Source organism: Ascaphus truei, chromosome 14, assembly GCF_040206685.1.
Source record: "Ascaphus truei isolate aAscTru1 chromosome 14, aAscTru1.hap1, whole genome shotgun sequence".
Classification (NCBI taxonomy): domain Eukaryota; kingdom Metazoa; phylum Chordata; class Amphibia; order Anura; family Ascaphidae; genus Ascaphus; species Ascaphus truei.
In genome coordinates this window covers 47,886,491-47,911,320 of record NC_134496.1, presented here as the reverse complement: position 1 = coordinate 47,911,320, position 24,830 = coordinate 47,886,491, and the positions used below count along the sequence as shown (strand labels likewise).

Here is a 24,830-nt window from a genome sequence, read left to right as displayed (position 1 = left end):
GTTACATTGTACAATAATATACATACATAGATACAGTCATAAGCTTGGGTATTTAAAGCTACAGTTCATGTTTGGGTTCTGAAAATGAACAGTAATAAAATGTAGCAAGTAAAAACACAGAGCTGAATATACACTATTGGCTACTGTCAATCGTTACAGTTGCTACCATCTCTGGTGACTTTGGGGTAGCCAGCTCCAGTCCTCAAGAGCTACCAACAGGTTTTTGACTAATTGAGCCACCTATTGGTATAGATCAGGAGTCAGTGTTGGCAACCGCGTTCTTCCACGCTGTGGCAGGGGCTGGAAATCACTGTTTGTTGGTGAAACAGTGCGGGCATGCGCAGAGGCGCCCGACACAGTGTAGCTGGTGCCTCCAAATCCCCTGCTCCTCGCGGTCGCGTATGCTCCAAAGGCGGCAAATTCAAAAGATGCTTTGTATCTCAAAGCCACATGGCAGGGCTGGCAGTGGGTATCGGCAGCTGATGGCAACGTAGGGGTCCCCGTTACCCCTACGTTGCCATCAGCTGCCGATACCCACTGCCAGCCCTGCCGTGTGGCTTTGAGATACAAAGCATCTTTTGAATTTGCCGCCTTTGGAGCATACGCGACCGCGAGGAGCAGGGGATTTGGAGGCACCAGCTACACTGTGTCGGGCGCCTCTGCGCATGCCCGCACTGTTTCACCAACAAACAGTGATTTCCAGCCCCTGCCACAGCGTGGAAGAACGCGGTTGCCAACACTGACATCTACACGCGGCGCCTACCTGCAATTCATCCAGGAGCTGTGCCAGCCAATGTGAGAGGGGATACTCTCTGATATATCCACTGCGGTTATTTCTCTTGGCTTCGGTAAGCGGGCAATTCGGCTGATATCGATTGGGACCTTCATTTGTTTATTTGTGCTTAATTGTACTGTATGTTTTTTATAATATTAAATGCATCTCTTTTAGTCTAGTGTGGTTCAGCAACATTGCAATTGTTTGTTTGTTTGTTTGTTTATTTGTTTGGTTAAGTCTTTACAGTATTACACTATGTATTTCTTTTTCTTTTTTTATGTTTGATTTACGCCGGCTGAGATCTACTCTTCATCACAACTGGTTGTATATTTATTTAATTTATTTATTTATTTTCATGTCCATGTGTTTAGCGCCATTGATACCCATTTAGCACCAACACTATTGTCTGACCAGGGGTCAGAGGTGTATCCAGGCTGCTACACTTTTTATACTCATTTTGAGAGCATATGTTTTGACCAATATTATTGTTAGCGCTACCTATTGTTTTTATAGATCAGGAGTGCTCAACTCCAGACCTCAAGATCCCCCCAACAAGTTAGGTTTTTCAGTATATTCCCGCTTCAGCAGAGCTGATATCCATTAATATCACCACCGGAGACGCCCGGCATGAATCTGATGCATGAAAAAAGCATTTAAAGGCAACTTCATTACCTTAGCGGCTAACCACTACGGCAATGAAGGGGTTAACCACCAGTGCCATGCTTATTGGGGTGGGGGAAGGTGGTATTTGGCACTTGGTGGGTGTTTAGGCCTTGCGGGTGGGTTGCGGGTTGACTTAACCCCTTTATGCCTTAGCCGCTAATACCGGTAAGGTAATGAAGGGGTTAATCCCTCCCACTACCCACCCGGTAGGCCTAAACACCCATCCTTGGGGCTACTATCCCCTTCACCCACCCCCGCTACCCACAATAAACAAAAATACACACAACAGCCCTACTACCCACATCCTAGGCCACCAATAACCATTACAATATAGAATAAACACCAATACACAACGCACCCACCCCTGTGCCCTCACATAAAACCATCATTTACTTTTTTATACACAGGATTAATACCACAGGCCGGTGGGGGTCCGTGGGTGGTCCCCTTGGGTGCCCGCTGGCCTGTGGTACCAATCGTGCTATAAAAAAATAAAAAATAAAGATGGCCTACATTTCAATAAATACATCCCCCCATCAAACACATACAGTACAGTAATATGCAAACTAACTATTATCCAGATATGGATAATAGATAATTTGCCCATTATTAACAAAACATTAGCCAGGCGGCATAAATAAAGTAAATAAAAACCATTCTACGGCATCCTCGTCAGCATACTGTAGGGCCATGTCCTCTGATGCCAGCAATCTAATGGCCCCTAACCCCTTAATTACCTTAGCGGTTAATAACCGCTATAGTAATTAAGGGGTTAACCCACCCTCCTCCACTACCCACCCAGGAGGCCTAACCACCCTCCCCAGGCAACTACTCCCACCCTCCACCCATTCATTGGTAGGTGGGTACATCATGCCCACATTATATGGGCATGGTAAGCTACTATAGCAGTCAGTGGTCATCCTAATACAAAAGCATGAATGTCCAAAATACACAATAATAAAACATATATAACAAGCACCTAAACCCCCAGAATCAAAAATTTAAAGCACTAGCCAACCAAGCAATTACTTAAATAAAACCACTAAACAATCAATTAAAGAAATAAAACCACTAGGCAGAATGGCTGTGCTTCATTTCCCTTTAACATGACATCACAAAATCCAACATGGCTGCCGTCATATGGTATGTCAGCCAATCAGATTGTGAGAACTATATCCCCAATCTTATTACCTGAAGTATCATGTGACGGAAGCCATGTTGGATTTTGTGACGTCATGTTAAAGGGAAATGAAGCACAGCCAGGAAAACTCCCATCATGTATCAGGAAAACTCCCATCATCTATCAGGAAAATTCCCATCATGTATCAGGAAAACTTCCATCATGTATCAGGAAAACTCCCATCATGTATCAGTAAAACTTCCATCATGTATCAGGAAAACTTCCATCATCTATCAGGAAAACTTCCATCATGTATCAGGAAAACTCCCATCATGTATCAGGAAAACTCCCATCATGTATCAGGAAAACTCCCATCATGTATCAGGAAAACTCCCATCATGTATCAGGAAAACTCCCATCATGTATCAGGAAAACTCCCATCATGTATCATGAAAACTCCCATAATGTATCAGGAAAACTTCCATTATGTATCAGGAAAACTTCCATCATGTATCAGGAAAACTCCCAACATGTATCAGGAAAACTTCCATTATGTATCAGGAAAACTTCCATTATGTATCAGGAAAACTCCCATCATGTTTCAGGAAAACTTCCATCATATATCAGTAAAACTTCCATCATGTATCAGGAAAACTTCCATCATGTATCAGGAAAACTTCCATCATGTATCAGGAAAACTCCCATCATGTTTCAGGAAAACTCCCATCATGTATCAGGAAAACTCCCATCATGTATCAGGAAAACTTCCATCATGTATCAGGAAAACTTCCATCATGTATCAGGAAAACTCCCATTATCTATCAGGAAAACTTCCATCATGTATCAGGAAAACTTCCATCCTGTATCAGGAAAACTCCCATCATGTATCAGGAAAACTTCCATCATGTATCAGGACAACCTCTACAATATATCAAGAAAAACTCTATAATGTATCAGGAAAACCCCCATCATGTATCACGAAAACCTCTATTATGTATCAGGAAACCCTCTTTAATGTATCAGGAAAACCACAATATTGTGTATCAAGATAAGTTGATGATTTTTGTTTTTGCCCCCCCACTTCTCACTACTTGGCAACCAGAAAACCGCCCCTAGCAACTATTTGATTGGTGTCCTTAAACATGATTGGCAGTTCCTACTTATTGCCTGATTGCAGAGACTGATAAAAGTGAGATCTTTAGAAAAGGTTAAGAAAGGATCGATTTGTTTTACTTGGAGCAGGTTTATGTTAAATGCATCATGGTTTGAACTGTAGAGACATATGTGGTTATTTTAAGGCGTTTTCTCTCTGTATAAATGTTTTGTTTTTATTAATATATGGATATATATAAATAATAAGCTCAGTAGCAATTTGGCAAATGGGGCCCAGGACAACAGTTTCCACTGGCACCCCCCCAACCCCCTTCCCCTATTGTCGGCAGCCTTGCGAGACCCGCCCCCTCAATCTTGCACCCCCATCTCTCCCCTCCCTCTTATCCTCTCTCCCTTCTCCCCCCCTTCTCCCACCTCTCACTCCCGCGCCCACTTCTCATTCCCACGCCCAAACCTTTCTCTCCCTGGAGATGACAATTTTTCCCCTGATATACGACAACATTATTCTTGATAATTGATGCTTGATAAGGAATGATGTCCCAATATGGACACTGTCAGTGCTTATTGTATATATTTATTGCAATTGAAAGATACATTAATGTCACTACATTCTCTTTAAAGGGATATAACTTTTAGGATGATCACAATGCATCCAGTTTGCTTTACGTTAATGCACAAACAATTGAGTTCAGCCTCAGACCTGCTCCCATTTCCTCTAATATTATACTGTATTCGTCCTGTGCATAGGGTGACAAAAGTACTTGTGTGTAATTATATTTGCTTTCTACTACATAGTGAATTAAAAGTAGGGCATTATTGTCAAATTATATAATTTGCTTATAACAAAGTGTTCTTTTTTTCATTGATATATACTGTCAGAAAATCAAGAATCTGACCTGGACGAATTGCTGCAAAGTCCAATATAATTTCTGCCACTTTAATCTGTCAATACAGAATCTATATACTTTTCTGTTAAAAACATTTACCAACATGAGCAGTACCTTTTGGTGTGCATTTTTTCATCAAGAGAAATAAAATACATATTGGCTTCATGCATAAATCATCATTGTTTGCAAACTGGGCATAAACTATAAATAATAGAAACATCTAATTCAGTGCATTAGGGCATATTAGTCAAATATGTTGAGATAAGTATGCCAGGGTCTGCCCATCCTGAAACGCCTTTTACATGAGCGTTACATTCAGATGATTTGACATCTGATGTCACACTGCCAAAAGTAGCATTTTTTGACTCATGCCTTGTCTGTTTAATTCAAAACAGATGTTTTCCACTTATAAATGGCAACTCGCAAACAACAATATTTGGGTAAATAATTTGAAACCCCTTTATTTGATATCCCCCTAAAATTAGCTATAGAAGACATGATGTTGGAGTTTCTCAACAAAGAACGGTAGTGACAATTGAGCCTTATTGCAGTCTAATTAACAACTTTCATTGAAATATGACTGCCTGCCTGGAAACCGCCTCAGTTGTATGCACTGGGCAGAAAAATCAAGATGATATTTTATTTATTTTTAAAATGTGTTACCAGGAAGTAATACATTGAGAGTTACCTCTCATTTTCAAGTATGTCCTGGGCACAGTTATGATGTCAAATACTTTGTTATAAATACACAGTTACATTAAGTGAGCAAGGTTACACATTAATTACAAGACATTTCATGCACAGTTAAAGATACAGCTATAAAGACAGCTTCAGTTTTGAAAGAATTTGCTTTAGTAAGACCACACCTTGAATATGGAGTTCAATTTTGGGCACCACTCCCGAGAAAAGACATTATGGAACTAGAGAGAGTGCAGAGAAGAGCCACCAAATTAATAAAGGGGATGGACAATTTAACTTATGAGGAGAGCCTAGATAACTAAGATTTATTTACATTAGAAAAGAGGCGTCTAAGAGGGGATATGATAACTATATACAAATATATTCTGGGACAGTACAAGGAGCTTTCAAAAGAACTATTCATCCCAAGCGCAGTACGAAGGACTCAGGGGCATCCCTTTAGGTTGGAGGAAAGGAGATTTCACCAGCAACAAAGGAAAGGGTCTTTACAGTAAGGGCAGTTAAAATGTGGAATTCATTACCTATGGAGACTGTGATGGCAGATACAATAGATTTGTTCTAAAAAAAGGTTGGACATCTTTTTAGAAAGGAAAGGTGTACAGGGATATACCAAATAAGTAAACATGAGAAGAATGTTGATCCAGGGAATAATCCGATTGCCAATTCTTGGAGTCAGGAAGGAATTTATTTTCCCCCTGAGATATAATTGGATGATATGACACTGGGGTTTTTTGTTTGCCTTCCTCTGGATCAATAAGGAAGTATAGATATAGGATAACATATGCTTTCTAAATTTAGCATAGGTTGAACTTGATGGACGTTTGTCTTTTTTTCAACCTCATCTACTATGTAACTATGTAACAGCAAGATCGGGGCTAGCTAAGCCTTTCTCTGATACTAAGAATATAACTGTCCTTTCAACATATGCACATTAATTAGGCAATTATCGGAGCACAGCTACCCCAGAAGAATATATTGTAGCTCAAAAACCACGAGCTAAACAGAAAAATCATAGAGACATGGGGGGCGATTCACTAAGCAGTGATAAAATCATTGCTGTTGCGTCCGATTCTGATTTTGTAATCGTGCTTTAAGAAATGAAGCCAAACGCGGGATTCACTAAGAAGTGAAGGGCATTTTTTTAAAGTCCGATCACAAAAATGCAATAATAATAATAATCAATTGAAAACACCAACAAAAATGCCAGCATACAAAATCAAAACACAAAATAAATAGCATAAAAAAGAAAAAACAAAGTACCGAAATACATTTAAAATACATAAAAACAAACATTTTCCAAAAATACCATTGCTTGTCACAGTATGTATATATGTACAGTATGTATGGGTGAACAACAGTTAACCCCTCAGGCGCTCAGAAGCAATGAACACTGTTGAGCCTTCTCGCTGTATGACTGGGGATGGGGGTCAGGCAAACTACACACTAGTGATAAATCTTTTCCAGCAGTTGGCTCAGAGTGAGCTCCAGATAGACTAAAGATAAAAAGAAACTCACATAGACATGTGTAGTGCCGTGTGCTCCACGATCCTCTCGCCGCTCCTTCCTCCAGTACTCCTCTGGTCACAGCTCGGCTGATATCGGCTGGGATCTCCGTTTGAAGGCGGCCCTTTGATCCACTCTTCTGCCGCCTACCCTGCTGTGTGCGATCCTTCACAGCGGGTGGTCACGTGACCGGCGGGGGTTACGAGCTCCGGTGAAGCGAGTTCTGAATCAACAGCCCGGCGTGCTCTGTGGTAGACAGGAATGTAGAAACTCCTCCGGTGGGAGGCAAGGCAAAGCACAGCCGGAGAAAGAAATGCCGGGGGACTGATGTAAGCTAGAACATCTTTATTGGCACAGTATACTGACGGGTCCTCTAACGCGTTTCAGCCTACTGGCCTTTATCGAATATATGTACAGTAAGTACAGCCCTAAAGAGTCATACATAAATACATTTGCAATCAATGGGCATTCCAAAAAAATCAATAACAATAAAAATCCAATGCAAAAACCTGTAAAAGAAAAATAACATACATTCAATGTTTTTTCTTAACTTTAGATATCTTCACCCTCCGATTCCAAGGTTCTCCTCAGGAAGCTCTCGAACCAATCCACGATGCTAAACAGCAACAGGCCACAGGTAAAGTCCAAAGTCCTTTTCTTCTTTCTTTATCTTCATCTGTTAATTGTCATCCAATGTGGGGTCTTCTTTCTTCTTCTTCTGTATCTTCTTCTTCATCTGTATCTTCTTCTTCATCTGTATCTTCATCTTTATCCATCTTCATCTGTAACGGCATTGTATTCCTATTGGGGAGGTGGTCCTCCCTCCTCAACTTCTTGACATCAAATGGCTGCAGAGGCTTTTATATGGCCTGTAACGTCACATGAGTGGCAATGGTTCCCACGCCATCTGATTGGCTGTGAAAACCATGTGCCTTCTTTTTTTTTTATGGGCACCCCGGACACCCTCGGGTCCACCTGGATGCTCCTGGAACCTTTGCCTTTTTTTGCCTGATCGTACGACTTTTTTTTTATCACTGACAGATTTTGGGTGATAAAAAGCCTTTATAGGCCGGTACGGCACTGTTATCACTGCGTTGTGAATCACACAGCGGGCAGGATCGCGCTATAACGGCATTTATCGCCCTTAAAAACACTTATCACTGGAGCAGCAGTCGCCACCAGAGCACCTATCGCTGGCTCTCACCCAGAAGGCCTGTAGTGGCAGGCCGCCCTTATATAAGGAGGCTGATCAATGAGAGAGTAGTGCTAGGCCCGTCAGGGGTCCCATGGATATGGAGCGTTACCAGCATTGTAGAGCAGAGGGATTCAATAAGTAGCCTAGTATATATAAAACCAAAGTACCTTCCTAGCAGGCTGAGATGGGGACAGCTAGGGAAACCGTGCAAACAGCCTAGGCCAGAACACTCAATTAGAAATGCAAGATGACCTCTGTATATTAAATGTGAGACTGTGGCTACACGATAATAAAGCTGCTGTTTGAATGAATAAAGTTCCTGGCACTCATCAATGCTAACCAACACCCAGCCCGCCCGACGCCTGCACCCTGAATAAGGTAATGCATCCTGAGCAGCCCGAACACCGATGTGAACTCCCTAAGAGCCGGAAGGGAAGGTTACATCCTTATTATTATCATTTATTTGCAAAGTACCAACATATTCCACAGCGCAGTACAATGGGAGTACAGAGTGACATCAATGACATAAACACAATGACACAGAAGTAAGGTCAGACGAGCGCACACAGATACCGAAGGTAATGAGAGCGTACAATTAGCTATCAGCTTATACAGTAGCTGCCAAAACTCAAACCATTTTATTTTTGTCGCTAAGCATCGCAAATTACATTTGCACATTCACTTTGTTCAACCATCACAACGTATAAAGTATTGTGGTTCAGTTAAACTTTCAAATATCACTTGTAACGTAATGATGCTATGCAATACATCAACACAAGATGAAGAGTAATTAACCAACTTCCTTTCTTTCACAGGCTACGAGGCAACTAAACGATCCTTATTCTTAATTGGACAATCAACCACATTTTTTGTAAAGTACAAAATATATTTACTGTCTTTTTCTAAAGTGGAAATGAGTTAAAAAAAACAAATTTTTTTCCTTGTGGAAAGAACAATAATGTAATCAGTGAGTATAATTCCTAAGCTTGTTGCTTATCTAACACCTTATTTTGTCTTATACATTTGTGTTCTTTAGATCGGAAGGAGGGACTGGAGAGATTTTAACCCTAGGAAGGTGGAATAACCTTTATGCATTTTGCATGAGCGTTCTCCCGTAGGAATGCCCATTTCAGATGAAGATCTGATTCAAGTTGTGTGCATATAATATAGCCGGGTGCTTTTACCGCTGAGCATGTCTTTACAAGGATTACAGCCAGCCTCTACCATGGCCTCATTGGCAATTCAGAGTTATGTGGAGGTCAGTGGCTTTCTGGGGCTGAACATGTGAAATGGTAATGATCGTGTTTTCTTCCCTGTGAAGGCAAGGTTAATTCCCAGGACACCGGTCCTAAGGGAAATCATAAAAAAATAAAGCGCAGACAAATCTAGAGACTCAAAGAGATTTCAAAACACAGCGAAAGCAGGCAGCATCTTAAAGCAGTAGTTCATATTCAATGGCGATATCCCCCCCGGAAACGAACATGTAGCCCTGTGCAGGAATCCTGAGTATATCTGTACACTTCCAGTTCTCCTAATCACCTTAGACATAAAATACCGTTGAAAAAAGTCTGAAAGGCTACCTACTTGAACTGTTTTTTTTTTTACCCCTTCAATGTCAAAGTGAAATGTGACACATTGATCTGGCTGGGAAGGAGTTAACCTGCATTATAGGCTAATACTACAGCTCTTTCAGAAACCAAGCTTTTTTTGGGGGGGGGGGGGGGGGGTTGAATTGGGCATTAGCGGCTTAGGAATGGACAGCATTTTGAACCAGCAGCAACTCGTGATATTAGAGAACCAGCAGCAACTCGTGATATTACAATAAGCGTTGACATTAAATAGAAGAAAAAAAAAACACATTTAAAACAAATTCAATTTGTAGCAATAATCCCAAAAGACCTGATCCTTACTGCACCGACTGCAAGAGTTGAACCCAGTTGGGGTGTTAATGTGCAGGAAACGTCCTGTTCTTCAGGGATTATTATTTAAGTAATAACAAACAGGAGCATTCCCATTGATGTTTGGAGGGAATAGCGGGATTGCAACATTGCTCTTCTGGGCTCAACTCACAAAATGGTCAGTAGATTTGGAAGGTCTCATTGCTGATGAATCACATCTGTTTTTTCATGTAGGGTCAGCAATGAAGAAGTGTAAAGTGCTTACCTTTTGTATTTTATTCCACACATATTCTTTATCGCTTCTGCCTTCGAGACATTCCATGGCATCAGCCATTAGGGACTGCAGCTGTGGCACAGAGGTACACGCTGTCAGAATGGGATTCACACAGAAATAACTTCACTAAAGAAACAGGTTTAAAACCAAATTCGAGAACCTTTTTGTATACTGATCATCTCTTTCTCCCATCTTGACCATTCGGAAAAGTTACTGCCAATGTCAAGTATTCAAAAATGAAAAGATCAATTTGCAAAAAATATATGAAACGCCGACTAAATAAGTTAAAATGTATATTCTGTGATAGCATTTTAGCCCAAGACAGAAGTAGATCCAGGTGGCAAAAAAAATTATACAATTAGACATGTATATATATAAATTGTTTTTGCACTCATTTCCCCATAGTGGCAGTTTCTTCAAGTAATGAGTGGGGTTAAAAGTTCAAGGAAAATAACAAACGATGAATAATATACGGTCTTGTTGGAAAATAAAATGGCCTGGAGCAGTGTGATTACCAGCAAGTCAACGCATAACAGAACAAAAATCTCACAAGCTAAAATTAGATTGTTCTTATCATTGGGAATTATGTCATAGTATTAGTCATATTATTATCCAGCCAATCAGAAAATGTTAGGGGAATGCAAGCAAATACAGCTCAACCCCGTTACAACGCGGTCCGCCACAACGCGAATCCGCTTATAGCGCGATGCAAGCGTGGCTCCCAATTTTTGTATTTATGAATACTTTACAACATGATTATTGGTATCTTAAATACTTTATTGTACAACGCATACAATTGTACATTATTTCTAACGCGATCCTCTTATAACGCGATGTGATTCTTTGGACCCCAAGCACCGCGTTATAAGGGGGTTGAGCTGTACTTGGTAAACTACTGTATACAGGAGGCAGGGTGGCAATTATCTCGGAGAGCCTGAAGTTCAGGTGATACATTAATAAAAGGTCATTTTTAGCAGTGCATAATGCTGCTTTAATCCAAGTTAAATTAGTGGATCTTGGGAAGGGCATTTAAAAGGGGAATTAAGTCCCTAAAGACATGTTATATTGCTCTGTTTTCAGCTATGCTTTCTGCTTGAATAAAGCCCACATGGGTTTAAGGAATGCTTACCAATCCCGCGTCTTGCTGACTGATATCCTGCAGATATGGGATAGTTGCTAGTTCTGCCAGCGCTTGGTGAATCACTTGGGACTGTTCCTTTACGCGTTGCAGTTGATGGAGAATGCTGGCATACTGTAGCTTGGCTATCACACCTGAACATGGAGTGGATCCACCCTATTCTCCCAACAAATAGTAGAAGGGCAGACACAAAAATTAGAGCAACTTAAAAACGCAGTCCATGTGAAAAACACCATTACATGTAACATGTGAGAGCTGAGCAACTTCTTCACTGCAGAGTTCCAGGACCTCACCCAAGGTAAAGTGAGTGTGTGTGTGAGAGGGGTGTCTCTTACCTTCTCTGTAGCCGCCCTCCTCCTACAGCATCGTGTTGTCATGGTGACCCAATGTCAAATGACACCGCAAAGTCACAGGAGGAGGGCCGCCTTGAGGAAAGACCCCCTGAAGTCTTGGTGCCTAGAGGCTCCAGAGGGTCTTAATCTGGCTCTGCTGCTTTATGTATACAAAGGAGATTTCATTTGACACTTGTGCCAACTATATGTTACCACATATCAAATATGTCTTTGAACATATGTGATGGGACATATACACGAGATGTAATATGTGCATATGAAACACACATAGCAAATACCGGGACCAAAAGTACCTACTGTATTTGGTTGGTGCACTTTAATATATACAAATGTCAATATGCAGAAAACAAAATGCTTTATAGACAATGATTGCAAGAGTTCCACAAATGTGATAAATGCCTATTGAAGTTATCTCCTCTGAGCTCATCATTCAATTGCTATACAGCAGTGGTGGCCAACACCAGTCCTCAAAGGCCACCAACAGGGATATCTCTGCTTTAGCACGGGTGGCTGGATCTTGAGGACCTGTCCTGCTGGTCTCTGCCTTGTGCTGGCCATGCTGCTCTAGCAGGCCCATCCAAGGGCCCCAGGTAAGCCCACATGCCTCAGGCCCCCCTTATACTAGCCTGCCAGGCCCCTTACCCTCCCCAAGTGGGGAGGGGGGCTTATTTGTGTGTATGTAGGGGGGCTTATTTGTGTGTATGTAGGGGGGCTTATTTGTGTGTATGTAGGGGGGCTTATTTGTGTGTGGGTGTGTAGATGGGGGGCTTATGTATGTGTGTGTGTGTGTGTGTGTGTAGGGTGGCTTGTGTGTGTGTGTAGTGGGCTTATTTGTGTGTGTGAGTGTGTGTGTGTGTAGTGGGGCTTGTGTTTGTGTTTGTGTGTAGGGGTGCTTGTGTGTGTGGGAGGGGGCTTTGTGTGTGTGTGTGTGTGGAGGGGGGCTTGTGTGTGTGTGGAGGGGGGCTTGTGTGTGTGTGGAGGGGGGCCTGTGTGTGTGTGTGTGATGGGGTGCTTGTGTGTGTGTGTGTGTGTGTGGAGGGGGGCTTGTGTGTGTCTCTCTCCACTTTTTAAGGTAACAGTAGAAGGAAAATAGAGGAGTATGCACTACGGGAACAAACACACAGGCAAGTGTCAAGTTCTCTACTTCTCTATAGATTAAGATAATGAGTGTCGACGCCTACTGTATTATAGCACTTGTGTGTGGTGTTTTTTGTTGTTGTCTTTTTTCTACATAAGGAAGAAAATAGCAATAAGACCATGCGCTGGAGGACAACTTTATTTTCTACCAATCTTATATAAGGAGGAGTTTGAATTACCTCCTGGGACACCAGCTGCGGGACTTTGTTTATTGCACCTCATTAATAGGACTAGCGCCACTTTTATTTTTTCTTTATTGGACTTCTAAACTGACCCATAATTATGTTTGCAAATAACTCGATAATATAACAACATTACATTATACAATATCTGTGTTTTCATATATATACCCCAATATACAAACTAGTCATCACTACGGGTCATGGAAAAATAAGAATTTTAAAGTAACCCCTTATGAGAAGCAAAGGTATACCAACAGGAGAGTGGGTATGTATGTATATCTGTATTTATATAGCACCATCCAGGTATACAGCGCGTCACAGCAGTGATACACGGCGCATAATATAACACATAATGGGAATAAGCGGTTCATTCATGACATTAACAATAGGATAGGAAGCTCCTGTCCCGAAGAACTTACACTCGACTTGGTAATTAGGGAGAACGTACAGAGACAGTAGGGCAGGTTCTGGTAAGTGCGTCTGCAGGGGGATAAGGTCAGTGCATCTGCGATATATAGTATCAGCCAGCGGAGATACCCAAATGCTTCGTTAAAGATAGGTCTTAAAACGTGGAGAGAGAGGGTGGGTATGCAAATTAAGAGCTCTGAAGTAGAAATTCAAATGTATTACTGTATGAAATAAAAGCAGATGGGAGATACGTTTTAGCCTCTGCTTCCAATATTATTCAGGTGGTTGCATTGATGAAATGCCTAAATAAATGTATTTGGTCTACTCAGTTGTTACAATCATAGCGGCACCCTGACAAACTCTGAGATTAGGATAAGGAGGTTACAGGAACATGTGAGTTATGCGACCCAAGTGGTCAAAACAGCTGTCTGTAAGCAGGGTTACTGGCTATGCACTTCTTTAACCCTGACTGTGCTGAAAAGCTGTGTAATGCTGCAGGCGTAAGCTTGGAGGGGGTCCATGTCAAAATGGTTAAGAAGCAAAAAGTGACACTGTGAGCTCATTTGCATGTCATTACCCAGAATCCCTGGCTGTAGTGGAAGTAGGTTGTGGACCTGTCTGAAACTTGAATGTGCTCATACTGTATTTAGTTTTTTTTTTTTTTAATCTTTGAAGAAAGAATAATTAATGGTCACCTTGTTCTCACATGAACACCTACAGCACATGTTTCTTACTAGGGACACGTCCATCTTCCTTCCTTTAAACACACACATTTTTCTTCCTACCTTATCCCAGTTTCTGTTTCAACTCACATACATAATAAAATGGATATTTGATAAATATTTCGCCAGAAACAGCGACTCTGACACAGTAACCTACGCTGGGTAAACTGAAGAGGTGAGAGTTAAATGCTGTGGAGTAGATTAGCATTTGAGTAGTAAATTGAAAATGCCATTTGTAAATCTCATGTGAATGTGGGCAGAAACTTGGGGAAGAGAAAAGAGAATTGCTATATTCAGTAGAAGAGATAGCCATTTCATGCCTTAGAAAAGGGGTGCTGAAGACCCCCCAACAGGTTCATTTTTAAGGCTATCCCTGCTTCAGCATAGGTGGCTCAATCAGTGGCTCAGTCGAAGACTGCATGTTCAATACATAACTGGATAGGCCGGGGGGGCAAAATTTGAGGACAGCGAAAATATACATTTGCCGCACACTCGGCACTATCGGACCTGATGGGAAGGCACTTACATGTGGCGGCCGCCTCCTCGCTGCCGGCTTCCTTCCTCTTCCGAATCGCTGCGTCAAATTATGCCGCGGACGTGACATCACACGGCGTCTCATTGCCATGGCAGCGTGACACTGCGACATCAAATGACGTTGTGACGGTGCGTTACACTGGCAATGCGTTGGTGACGTTCGCGGCGTCATCAGACGCTGTGATTCGGAAGGCGGGCGGCCGCGGGAAGGCGGCCGCCACGGGTAAGTGACTAGGGGGGCGGCGGATCTTGAAATCCGCCACTGGATACTGTACCAGAAAAGTCTATCAATATATTATTTATTTATAAAATGTGTTACCAGGAAGTGCTGTAGTACATTGAGAGTTACCTCTCGTTTTCAGGTGTGTCCTGGGCACAGAGTTCTGATGACAAATACATGGTTACAAATACATATTGCTTAGCTGACTAATGAACATTAAAAAGTGTCTGTGACACTTAACAACCCCATACATCATTTAGTTCTGTCGCGTTTTCTACTGTCAGTAATGCACCCATTATGCTTGATAATTACATTAACAATCTATTAAAACTACCAAACAAATACATGTATATACTGTACCCACAAGGAATTTGGTGCATCGCGTGAAATTCAGAACAGGCAGAATTCTTTTCCACAAGATATCAAAATGTTTCTCCGTTTCTTCGTTGGAAAGTGGACTTAATGGATTCTTATTTTCTAAAAGATATAATAAAAATGATTTGCACTGCAATTATTATCATCTGCCACGTGCAGTTTAATAAAGACATGTGGGGAGCAGCTTATTTAAAGATCTTTTCTCTAATAAGAACAGCGATTTCTACCGCGTGTTTTCTTGTGGTTCTGTAGAGGTAGCAAACAGCTGTGAAGTGGCTTTTCTTGAGATGAGCTTCTGCTAGATAACAGCCTATAAAGGGGTTTGTGTATGGATTTTTTGCTAAAAACGAAAATGTCAAACTAATTACATTTCGGGTTGGTAATGGTCATAATTATAGGATTCAGCTCCTTAATAAACCCTGCTTGCAGGATTTCACATTATGTGCAAAATAAACATTCTTTGGCACAATGTGTTCTTTTTATATATATATATATATATATATATATATATATATATATATATATATATATATATATATATATATATATATATATATATATATATATAATTTTGTCCATGAAAACAAATCATGCTACGGGCACTTGTGATGTCAAGTCATTTTCATAGCTAGTCCTTATTCTAGAAGCTGTGGGATATTGTCGCTGACCATGCTCATCAATAGAGAAAAACAATGGTAAAGTCATCTATAACAGGGGTGCTCAACAGTTCTTCAAGACCCCCCCAACAAGTCAAGTTTTAAGGTTAGCCCAGCTTCAGCACAGGTGACTCAATCAGAGGCTCAGTCAAAGATTGAACCTCTGATTGAGCCACCTGTACTGAAGAAGAGATATCTTGAACACCTGACCTGTTGGGGGGGCTTGAGGACTGCAGTTGAGCCCCCCTAAGCTATACCAATAGGTCAATTGTCAGTTTTTCCCAGTACAAACCTGCGCAAAGTGATCTGTTAAGCAAGAAACGTGTGAACCTCTCCCGGTTCACGTCCTGAGAGTTCCTGCAATGATTCGAAAGACATTCATACATTTCCAGCTAAAGGCTGGGCCAGGAAAAGCGAGATTCTTAATATGTTCATGTGAATATTTGCAAAATTCACTGCTATTTACAACTTTATTTTGTGAAATATTCTCAGACGTTAGTCAGCCCCGTCATAAATTCATAGTTGGTGGGTTTCGGTGAAAAGCTGCAAAGTCCAAATATCACCCAATTTTGCATGAAGGTTTTGTCCATTATTATTATTGTCTCATAGATGCACTTTTTTTTATACCCCCTTTTGTATTATTCCCCCCAAACATCATTCCTTTCCCCCTTCGCTTTTTTCTTACCCCACTGCCGAATGAGCTGACAATCTGGCCAACATCCGTCTACTGGCAGCTACCAAGCTGCTGTGCTCCCATGTTGGCATGCTACCAAGCTGCCATGCTACCAAGCTGCCATGCTACCAAGCTGCCATGCTACCAAGCTTGTACTCTTGGCTGACTGGTTATTTGGATAACCGCTCTTGTTAAAGTTTTTCTGCAGTACTGATAATGTCCGAGTAGTGAAAACATTGGCAGAATTTCCTTTCTCAATGAGAAGGAAGAGTGGTTAAAGCAGAGGTTCTTCAACTGCTGGAACCTTGTTTGAGAATAGATGTTTGCAAATAATGTATCCCTTCCTCAAATGAATTCAGAAGATGCAAGTACTGTAGTATGTTTAGGGGTTGCTTAAGGGAGGCTCTTAAAGGCATGTCTGAATGTTAACAGGATTTAAAGTGGATGCTAACAGGATTTAGGATTATTCAATAAACTGTGGTAGGTGCGATATCACACATACAATTTGTCGCTGTAGCAGTTTAATGATTAATCTCCATTAGGCATAATTATTTTTACATGGAATTACTACAATTCCTCCACTATAAAATGTTCCCAATTGCTACTGAGCAGACGTGTGAGTTACATCCACATAAGTTACATTTATGAAAACTGGACAATCGCAGCCCGTGACAGGGCCCACAAAAAAAACCAAGACCCACGAGCTTCTAAATTATTGTTCTGAAAATGTTTTATGAAGGTCCCTGAAAATTCTCCGATGATTTCCAGGCACTACAATCGGGAGTGTGGCGTTAATGGAAATCTAGAGGACTTTCACAAAATCAGCAGGGAACCTGCAAAACGTTACAGAGAAGCGCAGGGAACCCCACATTAATGTAAACACAATAACTTTATGGCCATTACTGGTCATGCCTTGATGTTGGCTGCGGGCTTATAACCTTTTGGCCAAAGGGTTCAACTAAATGACCCTTACTCATGAGCAGACTAGCACTGAAGTATTGTACTATATGTTGTGTCATTTTGTATGTTGCGCTGGGCCTTTCTGTTTTTGTTTATAATAACTTTAGAGATAAAATAGTAGGGAACAACACTAGTTTATCTATAAAGTTATTATCTTTACATTAATTTGGGTTCCCTTGCCCTTCTCTATTTTGTTTTGTATGTATGGATTGGCCCCGGGGGATCGCGGGAGAGAGTGGAGGCAGCAGGATACACCCAGTTCTGATTCACAGGGGATTACCAGGTAAGTGCGGCCTCAAGTGTTGTATATTCAGTATTTTATTAGCAAAATGAGAAAAACGTTTCCTTTTTTGGTAAATCAGAATCGCTGACCTGAGGAAGAGAGGAGAACTCTTGGAAGCTTGTCTTATAATATAAATTGTTATCCCAAATAAAAAAGGTTTCAGCTTTTACCGAAGTGCTCATATATGTAGAATTTTTTTTGTGTGTGTGGAAGAGAGAAAACCGTAAACGGTACCTCTGTGAAATGTCAAATATATTTGCGCGGTGACCAAGTATAGAATCACACATCTCCACGGCTAAGCAAACTTGTGTGCGATGTGTCAATCGCCCTTTAAATTAGTAAAAACACAGATATGACATTTATGATATAATACAGGGGGGCTCAACTCCAGTCCTCAAGCACCCCTCCAGCAGGTCAGGTTTTCAGGATATATCAGCTTAAGCCCAGGTTGCTCAATCAGAGGCTTGAGTCAAAGACTGAGCCTCTGATTGAGCCACCTGGGCTGAAGCAGGGAACGATTGAGCCACCTGTGCTGAAGCAGGGATATATTCTGAAAACCTGACCTGTTGGGGAGGGGGGGGGGGGCTTGAGGACTGGCGTTGAGCAGCCCTGATATAATACATAAATGACATTGATAAATTAGTAGACAGTCAAATGTTACATGAGCGCTGTATTGCTCTGTTAATTGATTCTCAGCCAATGATAGATTCATTACTTGTATTACAGTATACCTCTGAATGTGTGTAATTGTCTTCTTGTCTTCTCTATTAGGAATCCATCTTCTTTGTTTTTAAACCCCAGGGTTAATAAGTATTGTTGTGGGTGAGCTGTTGACCAGTCAGTTGTCTGAGGTAGAATATGGAGAGCCTTGGGATCTGAAACAAGACGATGTTAATAAAAATGATTCCACTGAATGTACGTATATGGGACCAGCAAGCTCTTGTATGTTAGACTAGGGGTGTGCAAACTGGGGGGTGCAACATTTTCTGGGGGTGCGCGGTGCTTACAGAGGCCCCAAGCTCTTCCCCACCACATTTAAATAACATGCCGGGGAGCGCACAAGGCCTCTGTATATCTCTTACCGTCTCTCTGGCGACGCATCGCCATGACAACGCAGTCAAATGATGCCAAGGAGTCAAATGGCAACACGACGTCAAATTACGCTGCCGATGCCGGAAAGAAGGTAAGAAAGGGGAAGAGTAGGCAGGGGGCGCAGAACAGAAAAATCAAGAGAATTAGATTCCTAAGCAGAAATTAAGTTACCTGTATATATGTATCCTGCATAACTGGGATGTCTTTTTGTGAATGATTCTTTCACTTTCTCTGTTCTCTCTGGCTTTAGTTTTGCTGCAAATGGTGTGTACATGACCGAAAAAGTTTCAGCTCTGGTGATGGCTTCCTCGAGCATAGCCTGAAGAAAAAAGATGCTGCATTATCTCACCTGAATACTACTACCAAAGAATCTACGTAGGCAAACACAGCATAAACAGGAAATGGAAATCAAACCTAATAACGTGTCTGAGATCGGATGCATTGTAAGGAACCCCAACCCTCTCTAATAGCGCGTCTGAGATCAGATGCATTGTAAAGAACCCCAACCCTCTCTAATAGCGCGTCTGAGATCAGATGCATTGCAAGGAACCCCAACCCTCTCTAATAGCACGTCTGAGATCAGATGCAGTGTAAGGAACCCCAACCCTCTCTAATAGCGCGCCTGAGATCAGATGCATTGTAAGGAACCCCAACCCTCTCTAATAGCGCGTCTGAGATCAGATTCATTGCAAGGAACCCCAACCCTCTCCAATAGCACGTCTGAGATCAGATGCATTGTAAGGAACCCCATCCCTCTCTAATAGTGTGTCTGAGATCAGATCCATTGTAAGGAACCCCAACCCTCTCCAATAGCACATCTGAGATCAGATGTATTGTAAGGAACCCCGACCCTCTCTAATAGCGCGTCTGAGATCAGATGGATTGTAAGGAACCACAACCCTCTCTAATAGCGCGTCTGAGATCAGATGGATTGTAAATTCTTCTGAATTTGGTACAATTTTGAAAAGACCTGAAAATAGCAGGGAACCTTTAGGGATGTGCAAAAACCAACGGATCCTAGGAACCCCTTTTGAAAAAGCCTCTACTAGACACATTAACCTCCACTTAAATTTACTTAACAGAATGTTAAACCCTTGCAATTGTAAGAGAAGGTGAAATCTATTCTTGAACTACTTTTTGTGCTGTATAATAATTTTCTTGCTGTTCTCTACCTTTTCACAGTAGAGATTTTGCTTAGACATGTTTGCAGGATTTAGGCATTCCAAATGGGAGCCTGCAGCTGTAATTATAGGGCATGTGGTCTAGATATTAATATCCACAATAGTACTAAAGTCTCATTATAATGTAATTTTCGCTTAGTATATTGCAGTATCAGTAGGTCAAAACTGGCTCAATGGGAAGTTGTTCCCAAGAACTTACGCTCTTTATGACTAAAGCTTAAGAAATACAATTAAAGAAACAAATACATTATTGCTTTTAAAATATCATGCTGAGATTGCTGTTCCTGTGTACAAGGTTATTTAGGAGACCCATCTCACTAATTGCAGAAAGGGTAGCTGAGCAGTAGGACAGCATTGGCGACATAAATGTGGCTATGGTGATTGATAACATCAGATCTGACCTTCATCCTTAGTTTCCATAACACCTTTATCATTAGTTTGTGATTTATGCTTTCTCACTGGGAAACATTTGAACCTGCTGCAGTTTTTTTTATATTGTTATTGGACAAATGCAAAATGCCATTATTCCATGACGAGTTCGTAATGTAACAATGGTGTGTTTCTTACTTGTTCACATTGCTCAATATTGTAGTATCTTGCTTGAAATATTGCAAAATATAACTACTCATTTAGGCATGTGTACCAATATACTCACAAAATACCCATTCTCCAACCACGATCATCTTCACTTTCAGATACCGCATGCTCTATACATACATATTATTTAGTGCTGGTTCCTACTATGGAAAAGGTTTTACTGGATAGGTTGTGGTGGACAGATAGCAAAAAGATGGAGAAAACTCCACAACAGAAGCTGCATGCAGCTGGATATCACAATGTATGTCACGGCTGGGATTTCTTAAATGTAAGGATTCTCAGTAGTTCAGGGTGTCGAATAAATATTCCTCCTGAGTGAGTAAACATCGTTTATTGTACTAAATGCAAAATGCCATATAACAAAGCACAAGAGATAAGCCGCTGGGGATGTGAGGTAGGGTTGCCAGGTGTCCAGTATTGAACCGGATTGTCCTGTATTTGGACACTCTGTCAAGTAAAAAATTAGAGGTAATACTGGACATGTATGTGTATACCGGTATTACCTCTCTGGGCGTGTATGTGTATACCGGTATTACCTCTGGGCGTGTATGTGTATACCGGTATTACCTCTCTGGGCGTGTATGTGTATACCGGTATTACCTCTCTGGGCGTGTATGTGTATACCGGTATTACCTCTGGGTGTGTATGTGTATACCGGTATTACCTCTCTGGGCGTGTCTGTGTATACCGGTATTACCTCTCTGGGCGTGTATGTGTAGACCGGTATTACCTCTCTGGGCGTGTATGTGTGTACCAGTATTACCTCTCTGGGCGTGTATGTGTATACCGGTATTACCTCTCTGGACATGTATGTGTATATCTGGCATAGTCACTTGATCGGTTTGGGGGGCCGCAGGATTTCCCTGAGCAGGGAGAGAGCAGGCCTGGTGCTAGTGGGCTGAGCAGCTTGCTCCATCCTGATTGGCTGCTGCTGGGTAATGCAGCCAATTAGGAGGAGGTGTCAGGAGCCTGGGGGTGGGGCTTAGGAGGAGGAAACAGCATGGAGTGGAGAGGTGTGTGTGTCTCAAGTGCGTTGCACCTTTCACCATTGTGTCCAGTATTTTTACAGAAGCCGCCTGGCAACCCTAATGTGAGAATGCAACTCCCCCTACCTCCCAGGTCACTTAATGATCACACTACGAATGAAAGTCCCGAACCTTATGAGGATCTATGCATGCCTCTCTCCCCCGATGATGTGATGAAATGAAAAATCGCATTTAGAAAAGATGAAGGTACTCACTCAGTCCCTGCAGCATAATGAATCCGTGGGTGTGCTCCAGTCGCATGAGAAGTAGCAAACAAAAGGATGAATAGCGGTGCACAGTGCAAAAAACCTCCCAGACCGGACTGCAAGTACTGAGTACAAAAACTTTATTGGCAAATAAAGAGGATGGAAAACACCAACGCGGTGCTTTGTCAAAGTCTTAGGTAGGTGTCAAACGCGTCAGAGTGTTTTCTACCCTCTTTTTTTATGGGCCAATCAAGTTTTTTGTTCTCAGTACTTGCAGTCCAATCCAGGAGCTTTGTGCTGTGCACCGACATTCATCCTTTCGTTAGTTCTTGATAGATGTTGATTTAGATTTATTCGTGTTCTTTAAAAAAAAAAAAAAAGCCAATTCATGGCATGCAAGGTTGTGAGCCGCTGTTTGTCTCGTTGTCTTGTTCTTCTCACCCTACATCAACATGTCTTGTTATAAAAATATTTGTTCCTTACTGTACATAGGACTGCCTCCATCAGAGATGTATTTGTGGGACACGTGACCTTTATGTCTGCCCTCTGGATATACTCATGGTAGTAATATTGCCCATGTAATATATGTTCATGGTAATTGGAGAAAGCACACTGGAACTTAGAATGGAACTTGGCACTTGGCCCAACTCCTTGTAACTCACTCCCCAGATACAAACACACATTGGTTGCAGGGAAAGGGTATATTTTACAATGCGTCTCACATAGTTACATAGAACGTGGGGAAGAAGCAGTGGGCACTTCGGATTGAATAAAGTACAACATTTATTTATTTGACTTGATAGATCGACGTTTTGGATGTAATTACAGCCATGTTCTTGAGAGCAGCCTAAACATCGATCTATTATGGCAAATAAATACAATTGGGACTTTATTAAATCCAAAGTGCCCACTCCTTCTTCATCACGTTCTATGTAACAAAAAATCGTGGCAGGGCTATTGGGAGCACCGATATTAAGACTGCAAGTATATTTCTTCTCAGATTAGAGTTCTCCAAAGAATCTCTAGTGTTCTCTCACATAGTTATGAAATGTTTTATTAAAAGGAAGGTGCAATTTCATCAAATTAACATCACTTGCTTTTTTTTTTATAAATTTGTATATAGTTTTAATATACTAGATTTGCTATCCCCTTTGTAGGAGGAGGACTGGCCTACTGGTAAAGACATTCGTTTATATCTGTGGTTGAACCCATTTGAGACTCAATGGCCCATCCAGGTGACCTTCACACTGTTAGCCCATGTGTCAGAATAGAGGTAGTCCCAACACGCCCCCTGGCAATCCCGCTCAGGTTTCTGCAGCACGGAAAGGCTAGATTTCTCTATCTTCCACGCCTGCCCCAGTTTAATGCTCACTTTAACCTGTCAGTGTGTAGGTATTTCATGTGTATAATGGTGGTGATGTCAGATTCTATATACAAATTTGCTCTATAAAATGTCTAACTGTGGCAATTTAATACAGATCGAGGCATCAAAAGATATAATGTATAGAAGAGATTCAATAAAGAAGTAAGTGCACTTCTGTCAGCTGCTTTTCTGCCTTATATCCTGGGCACATTGTTTTATGTTATATATTGTAGCACATTTCTCAAGCCATAAAACAATATTTCCAGCTAAAATTACATAGTTCACAGATAGCTACAGAAATCCAATAACGGAAGAATGAAATACTTCTTCCTCATTGCTGTATATTAGGCATCCACTGTGTATAAAGTCATGCCATCACACAATGCCCTAGGCACTTGGCAATGACTTATAGAAGGTGCAGCCTATGAAACAAATACTGTTCATGCCTTTATCATGTGAATTAGAATAGAGCTATGATAATTGATGTGATTTAGCTAGTAGTAAGTCACCCTGCTCGCTATGAGGAATTATAATTAAAAAAATTATATTACACTGACATTTCCTCCATAATGGTATCTGCAGTTTGTACTTCTCTCTCCATATTTCATTTCCACTGTAAGCAGTGTTGTCAATTTTTGTAAAAAAAATAAAAATCCAGTTATCTTGACATCTAAAATTAGCTGTAAATTTAAACCTTAGTATTGGATTTTATCTTAGGCATGAACACTGGCTGTTATTTTCCATGGTTACTCAGAAAGATAAAAGAATATATATCCCCTTCCTCCCTCTCTATTGAATTTGAAAGTGAAAATGAGTTAAAGAGCTATATTTCAAGCTGTTTTTTTTTTTACCCTAATGACGACCTTCGTTGTAAAAACTTTCAGTAGTTTAAGGTTGAATTTATTGCAGATGAATATATGTCTGAACTGCAATAAAGATGGCCACAAAAATATGACAAGTGATTGACAACATCACACTCACTATCATACTGATAAGTAGAGATGGGCTAAGTATACTATGACAGTGGGGCTAGCCATCTGCTGGTTTAGCTCACACTGCTAGAGCGGTTGCTTAGAAAAGCTAGTGGTTTACGGGTTCTAATCCTGTTGGGTGTGACACCATTCCTGTTATTAGGATGGTACTTCAGGCTAATCAACTGTATATAGTTGGTATAGAAATCTTTTTATGTAGTGTGGGGTGGGACTCATTAGCATATCTGCCAGTTAGGTACCCCAGGTGTGCTTCTTTTCCAGCAAAGGCATGTCTCCCTAATTTATTTGGAGGGGCGTTTTGAAGGGATTTATTTTTTACACAGTGATCAGATCAAATATTTTTCATTTTTATTTCAAAGGTTACAGTATATTTATAAAAATATGTTTAGGTGGTGGTTTCCTGCACTTTAATCACTTTATTATTATTTTTTCTCTCTCTCACAGGGAATGCTTTTTGCCTCTTATCCACACCATAGATTAAGGATCTTAATGTGTGTTTGCCGAAGTGGACGGTCGGTCTGTTTTCAGCTGAAATGTCTCATTAAAGACGTCCAGAAACGGCCCAAATGGCCACTTCTGTGGATACAGAAAAAACCTGGAAGGCTA

The 24,830-nt window shown here is 41.2% G+C and overlaps 1 protein-coding gene across 1 annotated transcript in view; it reads right to left on the bottom strand.

Annotated features, from left to right (window-relative positions):
• Window positions 1-24,830, bottom strand: part of SPATA16 (spermatogenesis associated 16) — a 149,690-nt gene that overhangs the window by 16,312 nt on the left and 108,548 nt on the right. The window contains exons 7-11 of the mRNA XM_075569455.1: window positions 19,032-19,179; window positions 18,500-18,643; window positions 15,186-15,298; window positions 11,257-11,421; window positions 10,119-10,199 (exon numbers count right to left, since the gene is read on the bottom strand). Of these exons, the coding sequence (XP_075425570.1) occupies window positions 10,119-10,199; window positions 11,257-11,421; window positions 15,186-15,298; window positions 18,500-18,643; window positions 19,032-19,179 (651 nt within the window). The remainder of the gene's footprint in view (window positions 1-10,118; window positions 10,200-11,256; window positions 11,422-15,185; window positions 15,299-18,499; window positions 18,644-19,031; window positions 19,180-24,830) is intronic.